At 37.1% G+C, this 17,370-nt stretch overlaps 1 protein-coding gene across 2 annotated transcripts in view; it reads left to right on the plus strand.

The window, feature by feature from the left end:
• The window catches only part of BABAM2 (BRISC and BRCA1 A complex member 2), a 178,975-nt gene that overhangs the window by 18,653 nt on the left and 142,952 nt on the right, over positions 1-17,370 (plus strand). For both annotated transcript variants that reach the window (XR_007510127.1, XM_049833744.1), the window contains exons 3-4: positions 3,240-3,316; positions 15,529-15,623. Coding sequence is in view for 1 of the 2 variants with exons in the window: in XM_049833744.1 (XP_049689701.1) it covers positions 3,240-3,316; positions 15,529-15,623 (172 nt within the window). In the remaining variant the exon portion in view is untranslated. The remainder of the gene's footprint in view (positions 1-3,239; positions 3,317-15,528; positions 15,624-17,370) is intronic.

Below are 17,370 nucleotides of genomic sequence, written 5' to 3' on the forward strand. Positions count from 1 at the left end.
TATTACTGTTCTGTCAACTCCTTGTGAAGACAGGACAACAAATAATCTTTAAAAGACCTTGTTGCAAGTCTTTCCTTTTCAGTGTGACTTTTGTGTGGGCCACATTAAGTAAAAGGATCAGTAAATGTAAAATCTTACATTTTGGAGATGATAGAAGCTAAGCTTCTGGGTGGGGCGTGTTTGTAATTATGAGAGGTTCTGTGTGTTAAGGAAATTCAAGCAGGAGGTGTCCATAGACAGGCCATTACCTGTGGCTTTCTGTTGAAATAAGGTCAGACATAGACTGCTAGATGTACTAAAGTTTTTATTTGCCTTAGGAATTTTGTTCTTTTACTGTTTACACTAAAAAGTAACTGCCTCCTTTCAAATGGATGTATGTAAGATTTTTGCTTGGTTGCTCAGCCTATTGCAGTTATTGAAGTTTCTTGCACAGCCTAGCCAGAGTAATTTGGACCTCCCCCCTGTCCCCCCCAAAAACCCCAAACCACTGTGTAGATTGCCACTTTCCATCACTTCTAGACCAGTAAAATTAAAAACATCTCTAGTGGAGTGTAATAATCTAGAGAAAGTACTTGGTGTTGTTTTTGGGGACATTTACCATTAAATTAGGCTTTCATTTTAATGTTAAAGGATATTATACTTGGGTATTTCAAAAGGAACCATTGTACTAAAAGAAAAGATTGTAGGGTATTTGTAGGATCAGAAGTGTTTGTCTGTTGGAAAGCTAACAACAATGTTATTTGGATGGTATTTGAGAAATGTGCCTCAGACTGTGACCTGTGATACTTTGAAAGAAAGTTCCATTAGATATTGACTGATGTTGCAGAGATATTTTGGAACTTGCAAAGGATTTTTTTTGTGTTGCCTTCTTTTTTTTGTATGCTTCCTAGAATTGGCCTTAGATGTGATGTAAGCCTTAGAAATGACTTGAAAGTAGATGATAATACTTTCATATCTAAAGCTGTTAAATACATCCACAGCCATTAAAACACCCTAAGAATGGGCACTCCTGTTTTGCTGTTCTCACCTACTAAAACAACACGTCTTCGAAAAAACTATATTCTCTTGTTTCTGTTGCACTGGAGCTCCAATCTTTCATATTCTCGAACTGATTTTACTCCCAGTGAGGGTGATGATGCTTACTGTTCTTGCTAAGCCCTACCTAGATGTAGTTCAAAAAGAAGTAGTACGGATCATTAAATCAAAGTATCTTTCAGCTTGGTCCCGTCGTCCAGCATGCTGCATTCCCTTTCATGTTGGCATAATCATCAGATTTAATAAACATCATCTCCTTTCCATCATAAGTCTTTCAATGAAATGCAACGTTGTATTCTACCAGAAGAAAACACAGTCAGTGCATTCTTCCTGGATGAAGCAAGATGTGAACTAGTCTTTTTTGAAACTTGCTTTCCAGTTAGGTCTGCACACATCTGATAGCAGTTGTATCTAGATTATGTTTCTGTAGATTGTTTTGCATGGTGCTCTCACAAACACTGCAAAAACCTTTCCAAAGTGAAGATAGGACATCTGTTGCTTCCCTTTTATTTGCAAGGACAGTTATCTAATTTCTGTAATGATAGTGAAAAAACGTAGTGTATTCTTGTTGAATCAATGTAGGCTGTTAATTGCATCTGTGTTAGATTCTAGGTGCACACAAGTGGTTTGCTTATGTTTTCTAGTATTTGTGTGGAAACTTCATTTCAGTTAATTGATCTGTAGTTCTGTGGTTGCTTCTTTTTGATGAAGCAACGTGTGGGCACATACTTGATTAAATAGTAAATGTAGCTCACTGAATAAAAACAATCTGAAGTTAGCCCATGTGATCTCCTTAACTTGCAAGTATAAAGAGAAAAGAGGCAGTAGAGCCCAGCATCTGAGAAATGGCTCTCTGAAGCATTTTGAGTATGTTAGTGAGAATTAACATTGCCTCATTTGCCCTGATGCCTCTTCTGCGGTAAGACAGATAGGGTTGCAGAAGTTACCGTGTTCTTTCTGATTAGGTAGGATCAGAATTTTTGTACTTCCGAGCCTACCGATCTTTTTGATTTTGGCTGTGTTTGGCCCAGTAAACATGCCTTTTGTTTCATTATATTGTCAATGGTTTGCGTTAGAGCTCTACCAGTGATCTGATATATGAGGCAAGTTATTCTACCTTTGTATACCTTCTTTTCACTGTTTGTTTTGTGTAGAGTTGGCCAGTTTAGCTTTGAGCTTTAAGTGGCTTGCACCAAACATAGCTCTTGTGCTGGGGCTATAAACAATTCTCAATGATATTAGGCTGGGAAGAAGACTTCTTGGCTATCAGATTCCCTAAATACGGAAAGCAATTAACTGCTAAGGGTTTCCAGTATTTTTGCTACTGGGACCTGTCATATGCCCACCAGCCCACAGTGGTGAGAGCTCCAGGGACCATTCCTGCCAATGAAACAATTTGTGTTGCTGTTTCTCCTTTTGCAGCTGAGATTTTTGGTTGTTATGCAAAGATTTTGGTACATGGCTTAAAAAGCATGGAAAAAGTTGGTCATCTCTGGCCTAGACACTAAACAGTTTTTCAGTGACTTTTGTGTTCATAAAATGCTCGTTCGTCACCATGAGACCCAACTGCTGTTGTAATTGATGTTCCAGATAAACAGGAGACAGGAAATAGTCACAGATCATGAACATACATGCTCAGTTGTCATAACCTCAAATACCTGGTTCTGAAACTTGCTCACCTGGAGGCTTACTGTGAGACTTTTCCACAAGGGAAAAATTAAATGTTAAAATAGGTAAAAATGACTAAATATTGGTGTATTAAAACTAGGATTCATCCCAGGTATCTGGATGCCAGGGATAGGGAGCATGTAGCCGTGTTACTGTGGCACAAGTAGAGGGTTGTGACCTGCAAAATTCTATACAAAGTAGAGAATTTGATGGCTTCGACTGACTAATTGATATTATTCTAATAACACACTAAAACCACAGCATTTTGTGTGTATATTTTCTGTGTTAAAATGGGAAAGAAGATAGTTGGCACAGATCCTGAAGCTTCTTATGCTGTTGTGAGAACTGCTAATCAGAAGAGAATGGGCCTCCTGCATCTTTCCCACCTTTTGTCCTTTCCCAGAATCATAAGGATGAGTATTTCTAGTATTCACATCGTCTTTACTATGTCAGTCGTTTGTACGCTGTAGAATAATGTTAGCGTCTGCTACTGTCTGTAACTGCTTAGCACATTCTTCTCTTATCTTCATTTTTAGCTGTACATCCTTGACCCCTGGACCTAGCTGTGACCGGTTTAAGCTACATATCCCGTATGCTGGAGAAACACTCAAATGTAAGTTAAAAACTATTGCTATTGCATCTTGGCCTTTCTTTCAGTGTTCTGTATCGCATTGTTTTCCAGTGTGTCTAACTGATTTAATGAGTTTTGAGATGCTTCTGTATGTTGTTTTTTCTTAAAGCTTCAGCTCTAAGAACATGCAGTTTTAAGAATATCTAATTTTTAAGATAAGTTTACAGTCTTCCTTGATATTACAGATTTGAAAATGAGTCCTAAAAGCCAAAAGTAACCCCCCTGCCACGTCCTCCCCCTCCTCCCCCCCAGTATTTCTAATAAAATGTTATGTTTGAGACAATCTCATAACCATTTTTAGACTCACTTATGATTTGTATATGCTTTGTGTTGTTTCTTTCTCTTTTAGGAAGAATTCTTTATTAAGCTCCAATAATAGAAGTCAAGTCTGTTATTTTATTAGGTATCTCTAAACAATTAACTGGTATAATTGACCAGATTAGAGAAATGTGACTTTGGTTTTTCTGATTTTTTGGTGTGGTTAAATTCTCCTTACCCTTGGAAGATCTGTAGATAGCTGGCTCATTTTCCCACTCATCAATTAGTTTGTGTTTTGTTTCAAAGGGTTAAAATAAAATCTGCTTTTGTATGTTTTTAGAAGGTAAAAACCAGCTTCCTAAACACTTGAGTTGCTGAAAAATTGTAAAGATGTATTGTGATTTTTTTTTTTTATCTCTAACAACTGAAATATGAGAGAGGATGAAGAATTTCAGATAAAGTAAAATTTAAAGCTTGGTAATTCTAGATTTAGGGCAGCCCTAGTGAAATCACATCTGGAGTACTATGTCCAGTTCTGGTCTATCTAGTACCAGAAAGGCATGGACTTATTGGAATGAGTGGAGCAAAAGACCACAAAGATGATTGAGAGACTGGAGCATCTGTTGTACAAGGGGAGATAGAAGAAGATAGAGCCAGGCTCTTCTCAGTGGTGGTCACTGAAGAAAAATGGTCACAAACTGAAATACAGAAAATTCCATTTACATGTAATAAAAAACCTTTTTTGCAAGTATGGTCAAACAGTGGACCAGGTTGTGCTCAGAGCTTCTGTAGCTTATGTATCTTTATCCTTGGCGATACTCAAAACCCAAGTGGACATGACCCTTGGTAATCTGCTCTTGCTGACTCTGCTCTGAGCTGAGGGATTGGACTAGGCAGTCTCCAGAGGTGCTGTCCAACCTCAGCTATACTGTGAGTCTGTGAAAATAAGCTGTCTGGAGGAGCAATTACTTGGTGTGAGCAGAAATGTTAAACATTTAAAACACACACTGCTTTGATAGTACCCATTTAGTTGTATTCCTTCTGTAGAAGTTTTTCTTGTCATAATGCAGTGCACTGGAAGTCCTTCTCCTTTATGAACAGAAGTCAACACAATTAAACTTCTTAACATTAGAAGTATTTTAAAGCTTCCATTTGGCACCTATAAGGAAAGTTGTCATTCCCAGAAATTGGTTTGGAAGTTTGCTCATGTGTTCGAGAGAGGAGGTGGTCATAGTAGACTGATACATGAGCCTATTTTAACTATTCTAAAAGTATGAAATCATGGCTCAAGAGCTTTACTAATAATTCTTTTCCAAAAGATAAAAATGGAATAAGTCCTAGCTGGCAATTATTTTAAGAAAAAAAAAGAAAAAGACGTGGCTATGCATTTATTCAGAATTTTCAGTAAGTAATGGCTCTGTTATATGAAGCCAGCTACCCTACCAAGTAGATGGTTTTTTGCCCTTATTTAAACTTTTTTAAAAAAATTGTAATATTGTGTAGCAGACTCAATCTGTTGATTCTTGATGTGTCCTGCAATGTGTACTAGATTCTACCTGAGACTGGTTTGATGGCTACGATCAAGATGCAGCAAAAAGAAGCTTAATTGGATGATGTTGCTCTAGAGAATGGAATCATATTTTCTATGGGACTGTAGTAACTCTCTCATTTATCACCATATAGGGCCCTGTTATTACATTCTGAGAGCTTTAAGTCTTGTTTTTAAGTAGAGGCTAGAATTGCTGCTGATTCATAAAGGAAAATTAGTAGATTAAAATGCCCATGTGCAAGGACATAGGCATACAGACTACACTAATGCACTAAATGACTGTAGTCCAGTTAAAGTACCTAGAAATATGATTATGGACTACATGTTAAACTTCAATATTGAGAAAATGGCTTCCCCCCCCCCCCCCCCCCCCAACGCCCCAGTTCTTAGATTTTTGAGTATTAAAAAAAAAACTATAATGCTAGTGCTGTTTTCCACCTTTGCAAAACCCAAACCACACAATTTAACCATGCTGTATATTTTAATATGACCAACTGAAAGTGGTGTAAACAAGTGTATCTTTTCCAGAGGTACCTAATAATAGCAGTGAATTTAAGTAATAATAATCCTCCACATTTCAGCATTACATATTTGAAAATGCTGTGCATCGTTCAGTCTCACAGCATGTGGAATAAATAGCAGTGAGCAGATTCAAGAAAGCTTTAATAATTTTGTGTTTAGATCTATAATGATGGCAGGGAAAGAGGGCCATGGTGTGCAACCAGAGATTTGTAGATACTTTGTTGTAGGCTGTTGCTAGATATGTTATCTTTCAAGGGCAGAGTATTTCTGCAAAGGAAAGTTGCGAAATCTGCCAGAATAAAAAGATTGGCTGAAAAATGTTCAGGATCTCCAGTGTAGGTCTTTGTGGTGCCCAAATACAGGCTGAAGTGTGTAGTTCCTTTGTGGTTTGTGTTGCATCCTCTTTGCAACAGATCAGATCTTTGCATATCATCAATCATAACCGCTGCCACTGCACAAATACCCTAGTATGAATCCTACTGTGTTGAAAATTGTTGGTATGCTAGTTTAGAGAAGTATAACTGCATAGTCACGGTCCTGTTTTCCAAAAGACCAGGAAGTTTCACTGTTTTTTGAAAAGGGGGAAAGTGTACTTGCAGGCAATGCAGTGGCTGATTACCTGTAGTGTAAAATAATTGTTTTGTTAGCTTCAGTAAGATCAAACATCCTGTGAGTTAAGAATGGCTTGTTGGTAACTGGATCTCAAGAAAATGTATTAAAATTACCTATTTAATAATTTTTTTTTCAGATGTCATGTTCACCTTAATTCTTGCATGTATTCTGAGCTGCTGGAATGTTACACTGAACATTTACTCAGCTCCAGCTGGGAACATTGGAGATACCCACAATTTTATATTGGAGAAAATATTGTGTCAGTGTTGGAGATAAATTTGTTTGTCATGCTAATTTTCTTCCATCACACTTCAGAAATTTTTAAATGGTGCTTTCAGAGAGACACTTTTACTTTATTTTCTTCTGTAAGGGAAACGATAAATTTTGTGTTTTCATGGCCAGAAATGGTTGGAGAACTTGAGCTTACCCTTACTAGACTGTCAATTAAAATCTGAGACAGCTGTATTGCTTTTATTAGTTCATCTAGCACTCAGTACTGGTATATTAAACTCAGTGCTTTTCTTTATGTTTGAATTTTTTAAAGCTCTTAATAGGACTTTTAACTCCAAGAAGACTGTCTGTAATACCCTGTAAGAGGTTGAATCTGTGTTCCAAGTACAAAATTTATTCTAAGCACTCTGGTATGCAGAGCTGCCCTTTATTGCTAACTGGACAGCTGTATCTGCTGGGTAAAGTTTGTTATCCTTTCTGGGAGAAGTATTTGTGTATTTTGAGGTGAAGCATTTTGTAACTCTTGCAGATGTATTGGTCTTCCTTGCTAAAACATCAAGGCAGATGTCACAGTAGAAATTGTCAGGCTAAGCAGAGTTATAAGCTGTAATAGTCTTTATTGAATAATATTAATAATTAAAATACATCATTAAGAATCAGTTCCTTGGTCACTGCAATTTTGTTTCAGCAAACCCTGGAATATCTTGGATTTGACTTTCTATTTTCACTCAGCTTTCGTTGCTGCTTGCTACTAAGAGAGCCTGACTCTTATGTTTTTATGCCTGTGCTCTTCACATTTTCTTTTTCAGGCACTGATGCCTCCCTCCCTCTCCGTCCTTGAGTGCTGTCATCTGGAATTTCACAGTGATTAAACAATGTGTTGCCCTTGCGATGCTACTGTTCTCTGTGGCCTCTTGAACTCTAGTATTTTCATCTTCTGTCTGATTTTCTCTGTTTTTATGTGAGTGGATTACAGTTATGGGTTCTACTGCCACCACTTTGGTTTCCTTGATCCTGAAGAATGTTTCTTTTGTCTCGTTTGAAGCTTAGTTATTCTTTTTTTGCTTCTGATTTTTGTTTCTTAGTTTCTTACTCATTTTAGTTACAGACCTTAGAGGGGGGAAGTTACAGTTTTGCTGCCTAAATTAGTCTAAGAATATTGCTCATAATATACTGTACAGAATTTCATTTGCTTTTATTCCTGTGATGGAACTCTTTCAGTAAGTTCATCTGGTTTTCCTGTGGCTTTCTACTTTAAGGAAGTAATTAGCAACAAAATGATAAATATGGAGAAGAGTCTGACCTCCTTGTTGCCCCTTTTTAAAGGCTGCTTTGCAAATTTGTTTGCTAAACGATTGTTTATTGTGCCAGTCAACAATTGTAAAAGTGTTTTTACAAGTTATTGTAAGAGTCAAGATTCTCATAACTAGGTTCCTGCAATGTGTGTGCCAGTCTTGTCTGCACCTTTTCGTTATTTTGCATCTGTTGTGGTTTAGTTGAGGTTCTTACGGGAAGGACTTTTTGGTTGCTGTAATTCAGATTATACTTAGGTGATATCATTACCTATATGGTAAGTGTCTTTTTGCTGGGTCATGCAAAGTACCAAAGGTTTTTCTGGGCAGTATGTTTTCTGAAGTTTTGCTGAGTCTTGCTTTACGTGGCAGGAGTAATGGATCTTCTTCCTTTGGTAACCTGTTTGTTATCTAATGAACGTGCCTAATGGGAAATGTTGAGAGAGTCAGTCTAATCTTTTTATTATATTTATTTTTTCTTAGAATACAAAGTTTACAACAGTATTTTCCCCTTTTAAATAATCATTTTTATGTGAGTGGTTTGGGGATTTTTTTTATGCTTTTCCTAATGTTCTGGACTTCCTTTGAGCAAGTTAATTACAGAAGTTTTTGCAGGTATAAGTCTTAAATAGTAGATTTCTGCATCAAGAGAAGTGACCATACAAGTATCTATGTACAACTGTGGTCTTACAGAGGTTTAAAATATTTTAGGTTAGGCCTGCACATTGGTATTACCATAGTGCTCTTTCTTCCTTTCTTCTCCTGTTTGGGCTGCAGTTACTGGTGATGGTTTACAGTCCATTTGCTTGAATGTATTTGTCCTTAAATTTCACCTTTCCTTTCCTCACCTACTGAGTGTCTCTGTTATAACTTCTCCAGTGTTGCCTGTCTTTAATTTCTACCAATATCTTGTCCTCTCTTGTATTACCTGTTGTTCTCATCTTTGACCTCTTCAATTCTAGTACTAAAACTTCTGAGAAAGCAGTTGCCTGGCTACAGAAGTGCAAGTAACTAAGATTGTCCCGCTGCCTTCTTGTTCAGCTTGGGATGCAGCTTGCTCACTTTTACTCCATTTTGCAGATTTGCCCACTTTACAACAGAACATAATTTCTCTTTCTGTACAGTCTGACACATCTTTTTTGTTTTTTTTCTTCTCCTGCAGCAGCATTTGTCAGTTGAAGTTAAAGGAAAAAAACCACCCACCTGCAACTCTTTGCCCAAGAACCAAATAACCATCCTGTAAATCCTTCCTATATCTTTTTTCTTTTATTGGAAAAGTGGGACTTGATTCACTTGCCTAACTATAGGTGTCTAACTCTGAGGTTCCCTAGGGTATCTTGCTTGGCCTTTTCAGCTGCTGATCCGAAGGGCACTGATCTCTCTGAAGAACCTTGTGTCATAGCTGCCATAAATGTGCCCTGAGGCATCTCACTAGACTTTCTGCCTTTTCTGATTTCTTGATTTGCATGTGAAGTTAGAAATGAAGCTGAAAAGCATCCTGGCCTTTTGCTACCAGATGCTGTCTCAAAGCTTCAGAAATATTTCTGACTTCCACTAAACAACCTGTAAAAAGTTGAAGCTACACTTGGTTTAGTGTAATAGGACTATTGATTATGGGCAGGTGAGCAAAGGTCCCACGGTATTCCCAGACACCACTTGAGGGTAGCTGTCCTCCCCTGTGGGCAAGAGTCCCGCTTCAACAGATCATTTTAAGAGGAAATTCTGAGGTTTAATTATCCTTCTCTACTTGAGAGAATAGCCTGGCAGCGGCAGCACCATGGGAAAAATAGAATTACCCCTGTGTCTTCCTCCAGTAATAGTTTTGTATTTACCAAAGTTGTACGATCATTTCAGGAGCTGTATCTTTCTTGCCAAGCAATTAATAAGAGGCTCTATAGGTAGCGTATTACTACATTTGATATAAAGCCTGTAGAGCAAAAATCTTTAGGGAGGAATCCAGTAACAAGTCAGCAGGTCTGCATTTAGTTCACTTAAATCCTTTCATACTGCTGACTACCCTGACTTAGTATCTTGGTTGCAGATCGTAGCGAATAACTGATTCTTTTTGTACCTGTAAAGTCAATTAACAATGGCTGGTTCAGGTAAGAATTTGTTTATTGAGGGGACTGCTCAGTGTTCTGAGTCTACAGTTTGTGTGGTTACTAGAAAAGGTAGGTTAGCATTTTGAATAGATGGATAATATAATTCTCCTTACTATCTTTTTCTTTTTAATATGCAATAACAGCAGTTTCTTCATTTTCCCAAAAATGATTCTGCACAGAGGATTGGTCACTTGCATCAACACTGTTCTCTATTAGCTGTGAATGCATTTCATGATTAAGTTGCATTTGGATTTTTTGTTTATTAAAAGCTGAATGGCTTGATCTCCTTCATATGATGAATTCCATTCAGACTGGTCTAATTCCAGGCTGCAGTGGACACACATGTTTATTCTACGTACTTAGCGCTGACTTAGAAATTCTTGGGGTCAGAAAAAGCTGAAGAATATAGATATCCTTTCAAAAGTAGAGTTTAGGAAGCTAACTGATATGTTGCTTCCTAATTTTGCTGCCCTTAGGTAATTGGGGATGTTAATGCTGTGGCACTCTCAGTACAACATCTTTCAGTACTACCAAATTTACAGTATAGTTAAAAAAAGAAGGAAAATTACTCCCAAAATGAAGTTACCAGGAGAGGAAAAACTGTATGTAGTATAGGACAGTGGAAAGCAACTATAAGGATTTAAGAAATACTCAGTTTCAGAGTTACACTTGTCTTGCTTGTAGTCAATCCTTACCGCTTTGTTAGACTTGCTTATGCATTTTGATAGATGAGAAAAGAACGGTATATGTGTGTGTGTGTGTTAAAAGAAATGATAGATTTAAGTATTAATATTTCTATCTTTTTGTCTATTGGGAGCATATTAACTTTTCCTTTGAAATCCTGTAAAGCAAAATATTTCAAAATTTCATTCTGTTTGCCCTAGGAGAGAAAAGGAGGAGAAAGTAATATTTTTGGATAATGAAAAGCAAAAGATGTATAATATATCCTTTGTCTTCTACATTTATCATTAACTCCATGGCTTTAACTTTATTGAAATAATTTTAAATTCTGTAGTAGTATTTAATTGGAAATGTAATTCCACTGAATTATTGGCTAGTACATCTACAGAAATGAGATAAATATGGTCTGTGTCTGAAGGTTTTGCTTGCATTGTTCTTGCACTGGAATGGTCATGGTCAGTAGCGCTGTGGAATGCCACACGGTTTGCCTTCTCTCAAGAGAATAAGGGCAAACAGAGTTGGAACATGAGAAATTACTTTGTTGCTGGAGATGCAAGGAAAATGTTATTTGTTTCATATAGGTGAGAAGGGGAGAGAATGCAGGATTATATTGGGTTTTTGGTGATTTTGCTTTCAAAATTAAAATGGTAACCATTCTCAGACTCTAAGCACAATAATTTTGCAAATGGCTTTAGTGGTTAAAAATCTTATGTTTTCACCCCAGCACAATTATATTTGCAAAGGGTAAGCCACAGGTAGTATCATGTCAGTATTAAATAAAGTAGTTGTTAAAAAAAATGGATATATCTACTAGGTCAGCACAAACTGGTAGCTAGTGATTCAAAATATTTAACACCTTATATTTTGTAAGCTCACTGCGGAGACTAGTATTAATATTTATGTGAAGTAAAACCAGATTGACTGTTGTGTTGGCCATTGTGATTCTTTAAATATCTTTGAGTGTATAGAAGTGTTTTTTATTTATGCGTCATAGCCTTGCCAAGCAAACTGTTAACTGCAGTTTTAATTTCTCTGGTTTGTGGCATGTAACAAGAACAAAACTTGGATTTAGGATTGATTCACTTAGTCTTTAGTCAGACTTGTAATGGTGTATTTTTGTTGAAAATATATAATTTATGAAAATATAGCTCATGCTCATAGTTGCAAATAGGCCAAAGTCATTCCTGGGTACCTAAGCTCTCTAGAGTCAAAGGTGTTACTTTTTCTGCCCTAGTATTGTAAATTAAGCAAGGCATGAAAGAATGGAAGGGGAGAGGATGGAGCAGAAAAGTTACAGAGGCCAGGGGTCACCCGGGTGAATGTCTAATATGGTTCAAAAAAAGGTTCTTTTTTTTCTTTCCTTTTGGCAACTAGATGAATGTCTTTGGATTCATGGCAGAAGTGAGAGAGTTAATAGAATAAGATTTAACTGAGGGGATGCTTTTTTTTCCTTTTTGAACACATGAAAAAATTGTTCTAAGGTCAGACCTTATCATCTTTGCTAGTAAGAGTCTGTATTTACCTGATGAACTGAAGACCACTGATGATAGAGAAGCACTGTTCTTTTCTAACTGTTTACATGGAAGCGAAACACCATTTTGTTGTGAATGTTTTTGTCTTTATTGATTGTCACCCAGCCTGTGTGAGGTTTGATTGTAGCAGAATAAATTAAGGTTTACATTTGTGAAAAAACCTATGGTACTGTAGGAAGGAGGGTGTTAATGATTCATTAAATGATGTGTTTCTGATTTAGTGAGAAAATCAGGTCAACAGCATGATTTTTTAGGTTCCGCAGGGTTGTAAAATGTTTTGAGTATTGTCTCAGCTCTAGTGTTTTGTGACTGATTGATTACCAGGCACTGAAATAATAGGGTTTTTTATTTTGAAGCCTGGAGAACCCTTCAGCCATGTGCTATGTAGCCTTTTGGAAAATGACTATACTATAGAGAAAAATAATCTTGTGATACATATTGGCTTTAATGCTGATATATTTGGTCTCAAAATGACTTTTACTAAAGGGACTTGGGAATTTGGATTTGTGGCATGTTTACCCTGGGCAACTAACTAGAAGCAGTTATAGCAATTATAAGTAGTAGTAACAGAAATTATTAATACCACAATATTAATTTTGACTCTGGATTCTGTCCCTTGTACTGAATAGTTCTTTGATATCAATAGGTCATGAAAAACTTTTAAACCAAAATTTCTGCAGAGTTGGTCGCTTGCTGTAGATGAGGAGTGATATGACACTAATATTCAGTGGAAGAAGGGGTGTGACGGAAGGTAGTAAAGAAGAACTACGAGCATGTGAGAGAGGTAATAGATTGGTTTGGCCTGCTGCAACCATGAGGTGGCTGGCCTCAGTGTGGCCACCCATCACTGCTGAGTGGTCAAGGAGGGTACTGTCCCCAGCTGTTGGCCCTGGTCCCAGAGCAGGAATCACTGCATGGGATATGCAGCTGACCTGAGCCCTGAATTGTAAAAGTTTACCACCTAGCATGTTAAACTAATAATGCCAACTTTAATTTACTGTCATACTTGCGCACTGTATAATGATTACATTCTGGAAGGTGCTGTGAGTTCTTTTCTCTTCATGTTGCTGTAGAACTGAAAACGATGGGGGGGGGGGGGAAAGTTTGTACCTGCTTGAATCTTCACATTGCACCTCCTGTCACAAATCTCCTGAGGTTCACCTGTTACTGTGTAGCTTGCAGAGGTGAATACAGTTTATTGCCAATGTCACTCTCTAAGCAGAGTCTTGGAGCCACCTCATGATGTAAGGTTCTGTAATAGTTTTTCACTAAATCAAACGTGGAGGTGTAACATAAAAAATATGCAGTTACTCTGATCCTTCTTTTATTCTAAGTAGCTCTTTGTAGCATTTATGTAGTTGGAGTGCAGCTCGTGGTGAGCTGAGCTGTAGCTACGAGTCCTCTGTTTTGTCAGCTCTTCTAAAGCTGGAATGCAGCTGGAATGCAGCTAGCAACTGAGATGTGAAAAATGTGTGTTAAATGAGCTACTTAGCATCATGTAAGAATGTGGCAAAAACACAGATACAATTCTTTCCTTCAGAGTAGCATTGGGCTACCGAAGTCACGGGCCAGGCTTTTTCATTGTGCTGTGTTCTAAGTTACTCATAATGCCTCTTTATCTATGAAGCAAAGCTCAGTCAAAGAATGTATTAAGGTGCTATCTCCTTCAACACGTAACCTCAAGAGTTGCCTGCTCTGTACATAGAAATTGGTGAGGTTGATGTAAAGAGCCATACATGACTTTTTAATTGTAGTAAATATGAAGAAAAGGGCTGAGTTATGGTGGCATAGGAACCATCCAGTCTAGTAAACATCAACTTTTCTGAATTCTTCATTGCTGTATTACAGTTTAGGCAGCCTAGTAATTATTTTCTCTTACATAATATAGGTGCATTTCCTGTTGTGATTTTATGTGGTTTCGCCAAGAATTGGTGCCTGTTTTGTTCTTCTATTAAATGAAATAAAAAATCAATTTTATGTTGACTGTGTTGGATAGTTTAAGTGGCAGACCTCTGCTCGTTCCTGCACCCCATACTTAAGATGTGTTCCTGACATTTCAGAAAGAGAAAAGAAGGTAGGAGTGCAGATAGGAGAAACCCACACTGTGCTCTACTGAGTTGCATGATTAGTGAGTTCATGATTTGGAGCGATACTGTAGAGCATACCTATCCCAGACTGGCCGTTGGCTTCTTGGTCATGAGCCCTCATCCTCTGCAAATTAATCTTTATGGCATCCTTGCTTCCAGCTAGAGCCAAGATAAGTTTACAGAATATTAGAAATTAAAACTGTCATGTTGAATGTCTTGAGATGGTGACATCACTGAACCAGTGATATGATGCTTTAAGATTTGTTCAGCTAATGCTTTTCTCTAGTTCTGCATTCATAATTTTTGGAAAAAATAAAAAGCGGTTTAACTTTCTCTGAACAGAATTGTTTATAAGGTGTACCACACTGGTTTTACTTTTGCTGTGTAGATTTTAAACAAGTGGTAACAAATAGTAGGTATTGACTTCTTTCTTCTAATGCCTGCTACCTCACAAATCTGCTTTATGCAAAAGCTTGGAGCTGTTCTTTCATACCTTTATAAAGAGGAAAGAGTGATTGGGAGCTAGACAAGTAATGCTAGATACCTTTTTTTTTTCCCCTTGAACTGTGGGTGTTTTTTAAGAGCTCACATGTGGATGACTGCTTCTTTACCTATATGAATTCTGAAGTATGTTTACTAGTGAAGTAATATAACCCAAATTTCTTCGATCTGTCAAATCAGTAATTAATTGTATATCTTGTGACACTGGCAAGATGAGAACTCGGTGCCGAGCTATGAAGTTTTATATTTTCGGTTAATTTTAGTCTCTCCATTTAAATGTGTAATACTGCATTTCTTTTGGCCAGAATTTGGATAATTAGAATGATTCCTATTGAACTGCGTATTCTTCCTTCTAAGAGTTGTGAGTGGCAAGAAGAGGGAGTAGGTGCTACTAAGTTTTAAAAGCTCCAGTATTTTGAAAATCCCGATCTTAGTAGTTTGCGTTTGACTTTGACTTAATATGCAAAACACAACAATCTAAATGTATTTTTTTAAAACAAGATCACTTTTCTAACTTGGTGTTTTGAGGCAACCCTCAATAGTGTTTGAATTGCCATTTGAGATATGAAGCAATAATGTATTTCATGTTTCATTGCTTGCAGAGGCGGAAGAAGCTGTGCCTCAGGAATTTGACTTCATCCCCCCAAACATCTGATGCTTATCTTGCATGTGAATTTTTGTAAAAATTATATGGCTATATACATGAAATATATTTAATGTAGCGATCAAATTGTACATTAAAAATGTGTATCATATGTACAATATTTTATTTATTTATAAGCACATACCTAAAAGTGCAAACAGTGTTTTCATTTATTACTTTTCAGGGGATATAATTTTCAATGCTCACTATCCTGACCTGCCACCAGATTTTATCTTTGGAGAGGATGCTGAATTTTTGCCAGATCCTTCTGCCTTGCATGTAAGTACTTCACTGTTTGAGAACCTTATACCATGCAAAGAGACTTGGCTTTTTTAGAATAGCTTCAGCAATACGAATTTGCTAACAATGCAGAATAAAGAAAAAAAACCACCAACTTTCATCTCACTGTTATGTAAGTATAAACACTTTGTCTTCTAATAATCCATAAATGTAAGGGTTTTAAAAAATATTTTAATCAAGACAAGATGAAATTTACAATAACTGCTCAGAGTATCTTTAAGAAAATGTCTTTTTAATATCTGTCCATCCTAAAAGATGATCTGTTTCAGCAAAAAGGATTGCTCTATTGTGTCTTTGAAAAGCATTTCATTCCAGAAAAAGTAGCACAATGTTGTGTAGTGATGTTGATTTTTGTTTTTCAATGAGGAGGGGTAAAACCAGGTTGTATGTTGTTGAAACCACTGTGTCAAAGAAAGATATCTGCTCACATGTGGTAGCATTACCATAAAGACAAAGAAATGCCCTTTTAAAAGGTGGGAGGGTCAAAAATTAGCTTAATGAGAAAATATTTTTACACAGTCTTATTACTATAGAAAAAGGAACACCACAACCTGAAACCAAGCGTTTTGTTCACTATTCAAAATTAGCCTCAAGTAGTAAAGCCTTGTGTGAAGAAGCTGACAATGGTTATACTTTTAAAATGCTTCTCTCTCAGATGATGTTAGTAGTAGTTACTAAAGCCGCATTAAGGTATTTTGAAACCCAGAGTGTTTTTCTCTTACTTTCCCCCTATCTTTGGACTTCATTCTGCTGCCTTTGCAGACCTGCAGCTCTGTTTCTGAGTCAACAGTATCATTTGTCAATAGGGTTTGGGCATGTTTTTTCCAATATGTGTCCAGTGCCTGTGGTTATGGTGCAGAAGTTAGTGGCTGTGTCAGAAAACTATGCCTTTTCCATAGACCTCTGCTGCAATTCCTGCATGGTCACCCACACAGTAGGTTATGATCTCATTTCTTTTTTTCTCAAAATTTTCAGCTTTTATTAGGAAGTTGACCCAAAAAGCAATTGACACTTTAAAGTATATTTTATTATATAGGCTACCTGTAAGGGTATATGGGAATCACTGGCACAAACAGGCACCTGGGAAATGTCTTTTAATTGAACTTCTCATGGCCGAGGGCCTTGCTAGAGGAGAGGCTTTTTGCATAGTCCTCTCCTGCAGCCTCTTTGGTGCTTTATTAGCATGGCTTCAATGCAGGTGGGTGATTGATGAGGTATGGGAGCTCCCCAAAGTAAGTCAGAGGCTGTCATGCTCTATGTTCAGTTTTGGGGTACAGGTGTCATGGGGGAAGAATGTGAGGCAGCGGCCACAGAACTGAACATGTCCTTCATATGGGATGTGACAGATGTGTTGTTTTTTGGTTTTAGCTGTATTCACTTCACATTAAGTTATACTGAAAAACTACACAATCTTAAAAGGATTGGTTTTAATAACTATTTTTAGCATACCTAACAGAATTTTTAAAAGGTGAATGCCTTATTTCTTTGTTTCCCCCAATCACTTTCCTGTTAAACTCACAAAATCCTTTCGGAAGGATGCATGGTGCTGCTGAATAGCTATTTTGTTAGGCCCATTTATATAAAAGGTTTTATTTTATATAACAATTCTAGAATTGTTTTCACATTCTTTTATTTAGCAGTTCTGCTATTCTCCCCTTTTTCTGTTTTGTAGTTTTGCAATCTTACAACCTCCTGAGAAGTGTTCACACTAGTAACTGCTTTCGGC

This window comes from Accipiter gentilis, chromosome 30 (assembly GCF_929443795.1).
Source record: "Accipiter gentilis chromosome 30, bAccGen1.1, whole genome shotgun sequence".
NCBI lineage: Eukaryota > Metazoa > Chordata > Aves > Accipitriformes > Accipitridae > Astur > Astur gentilis.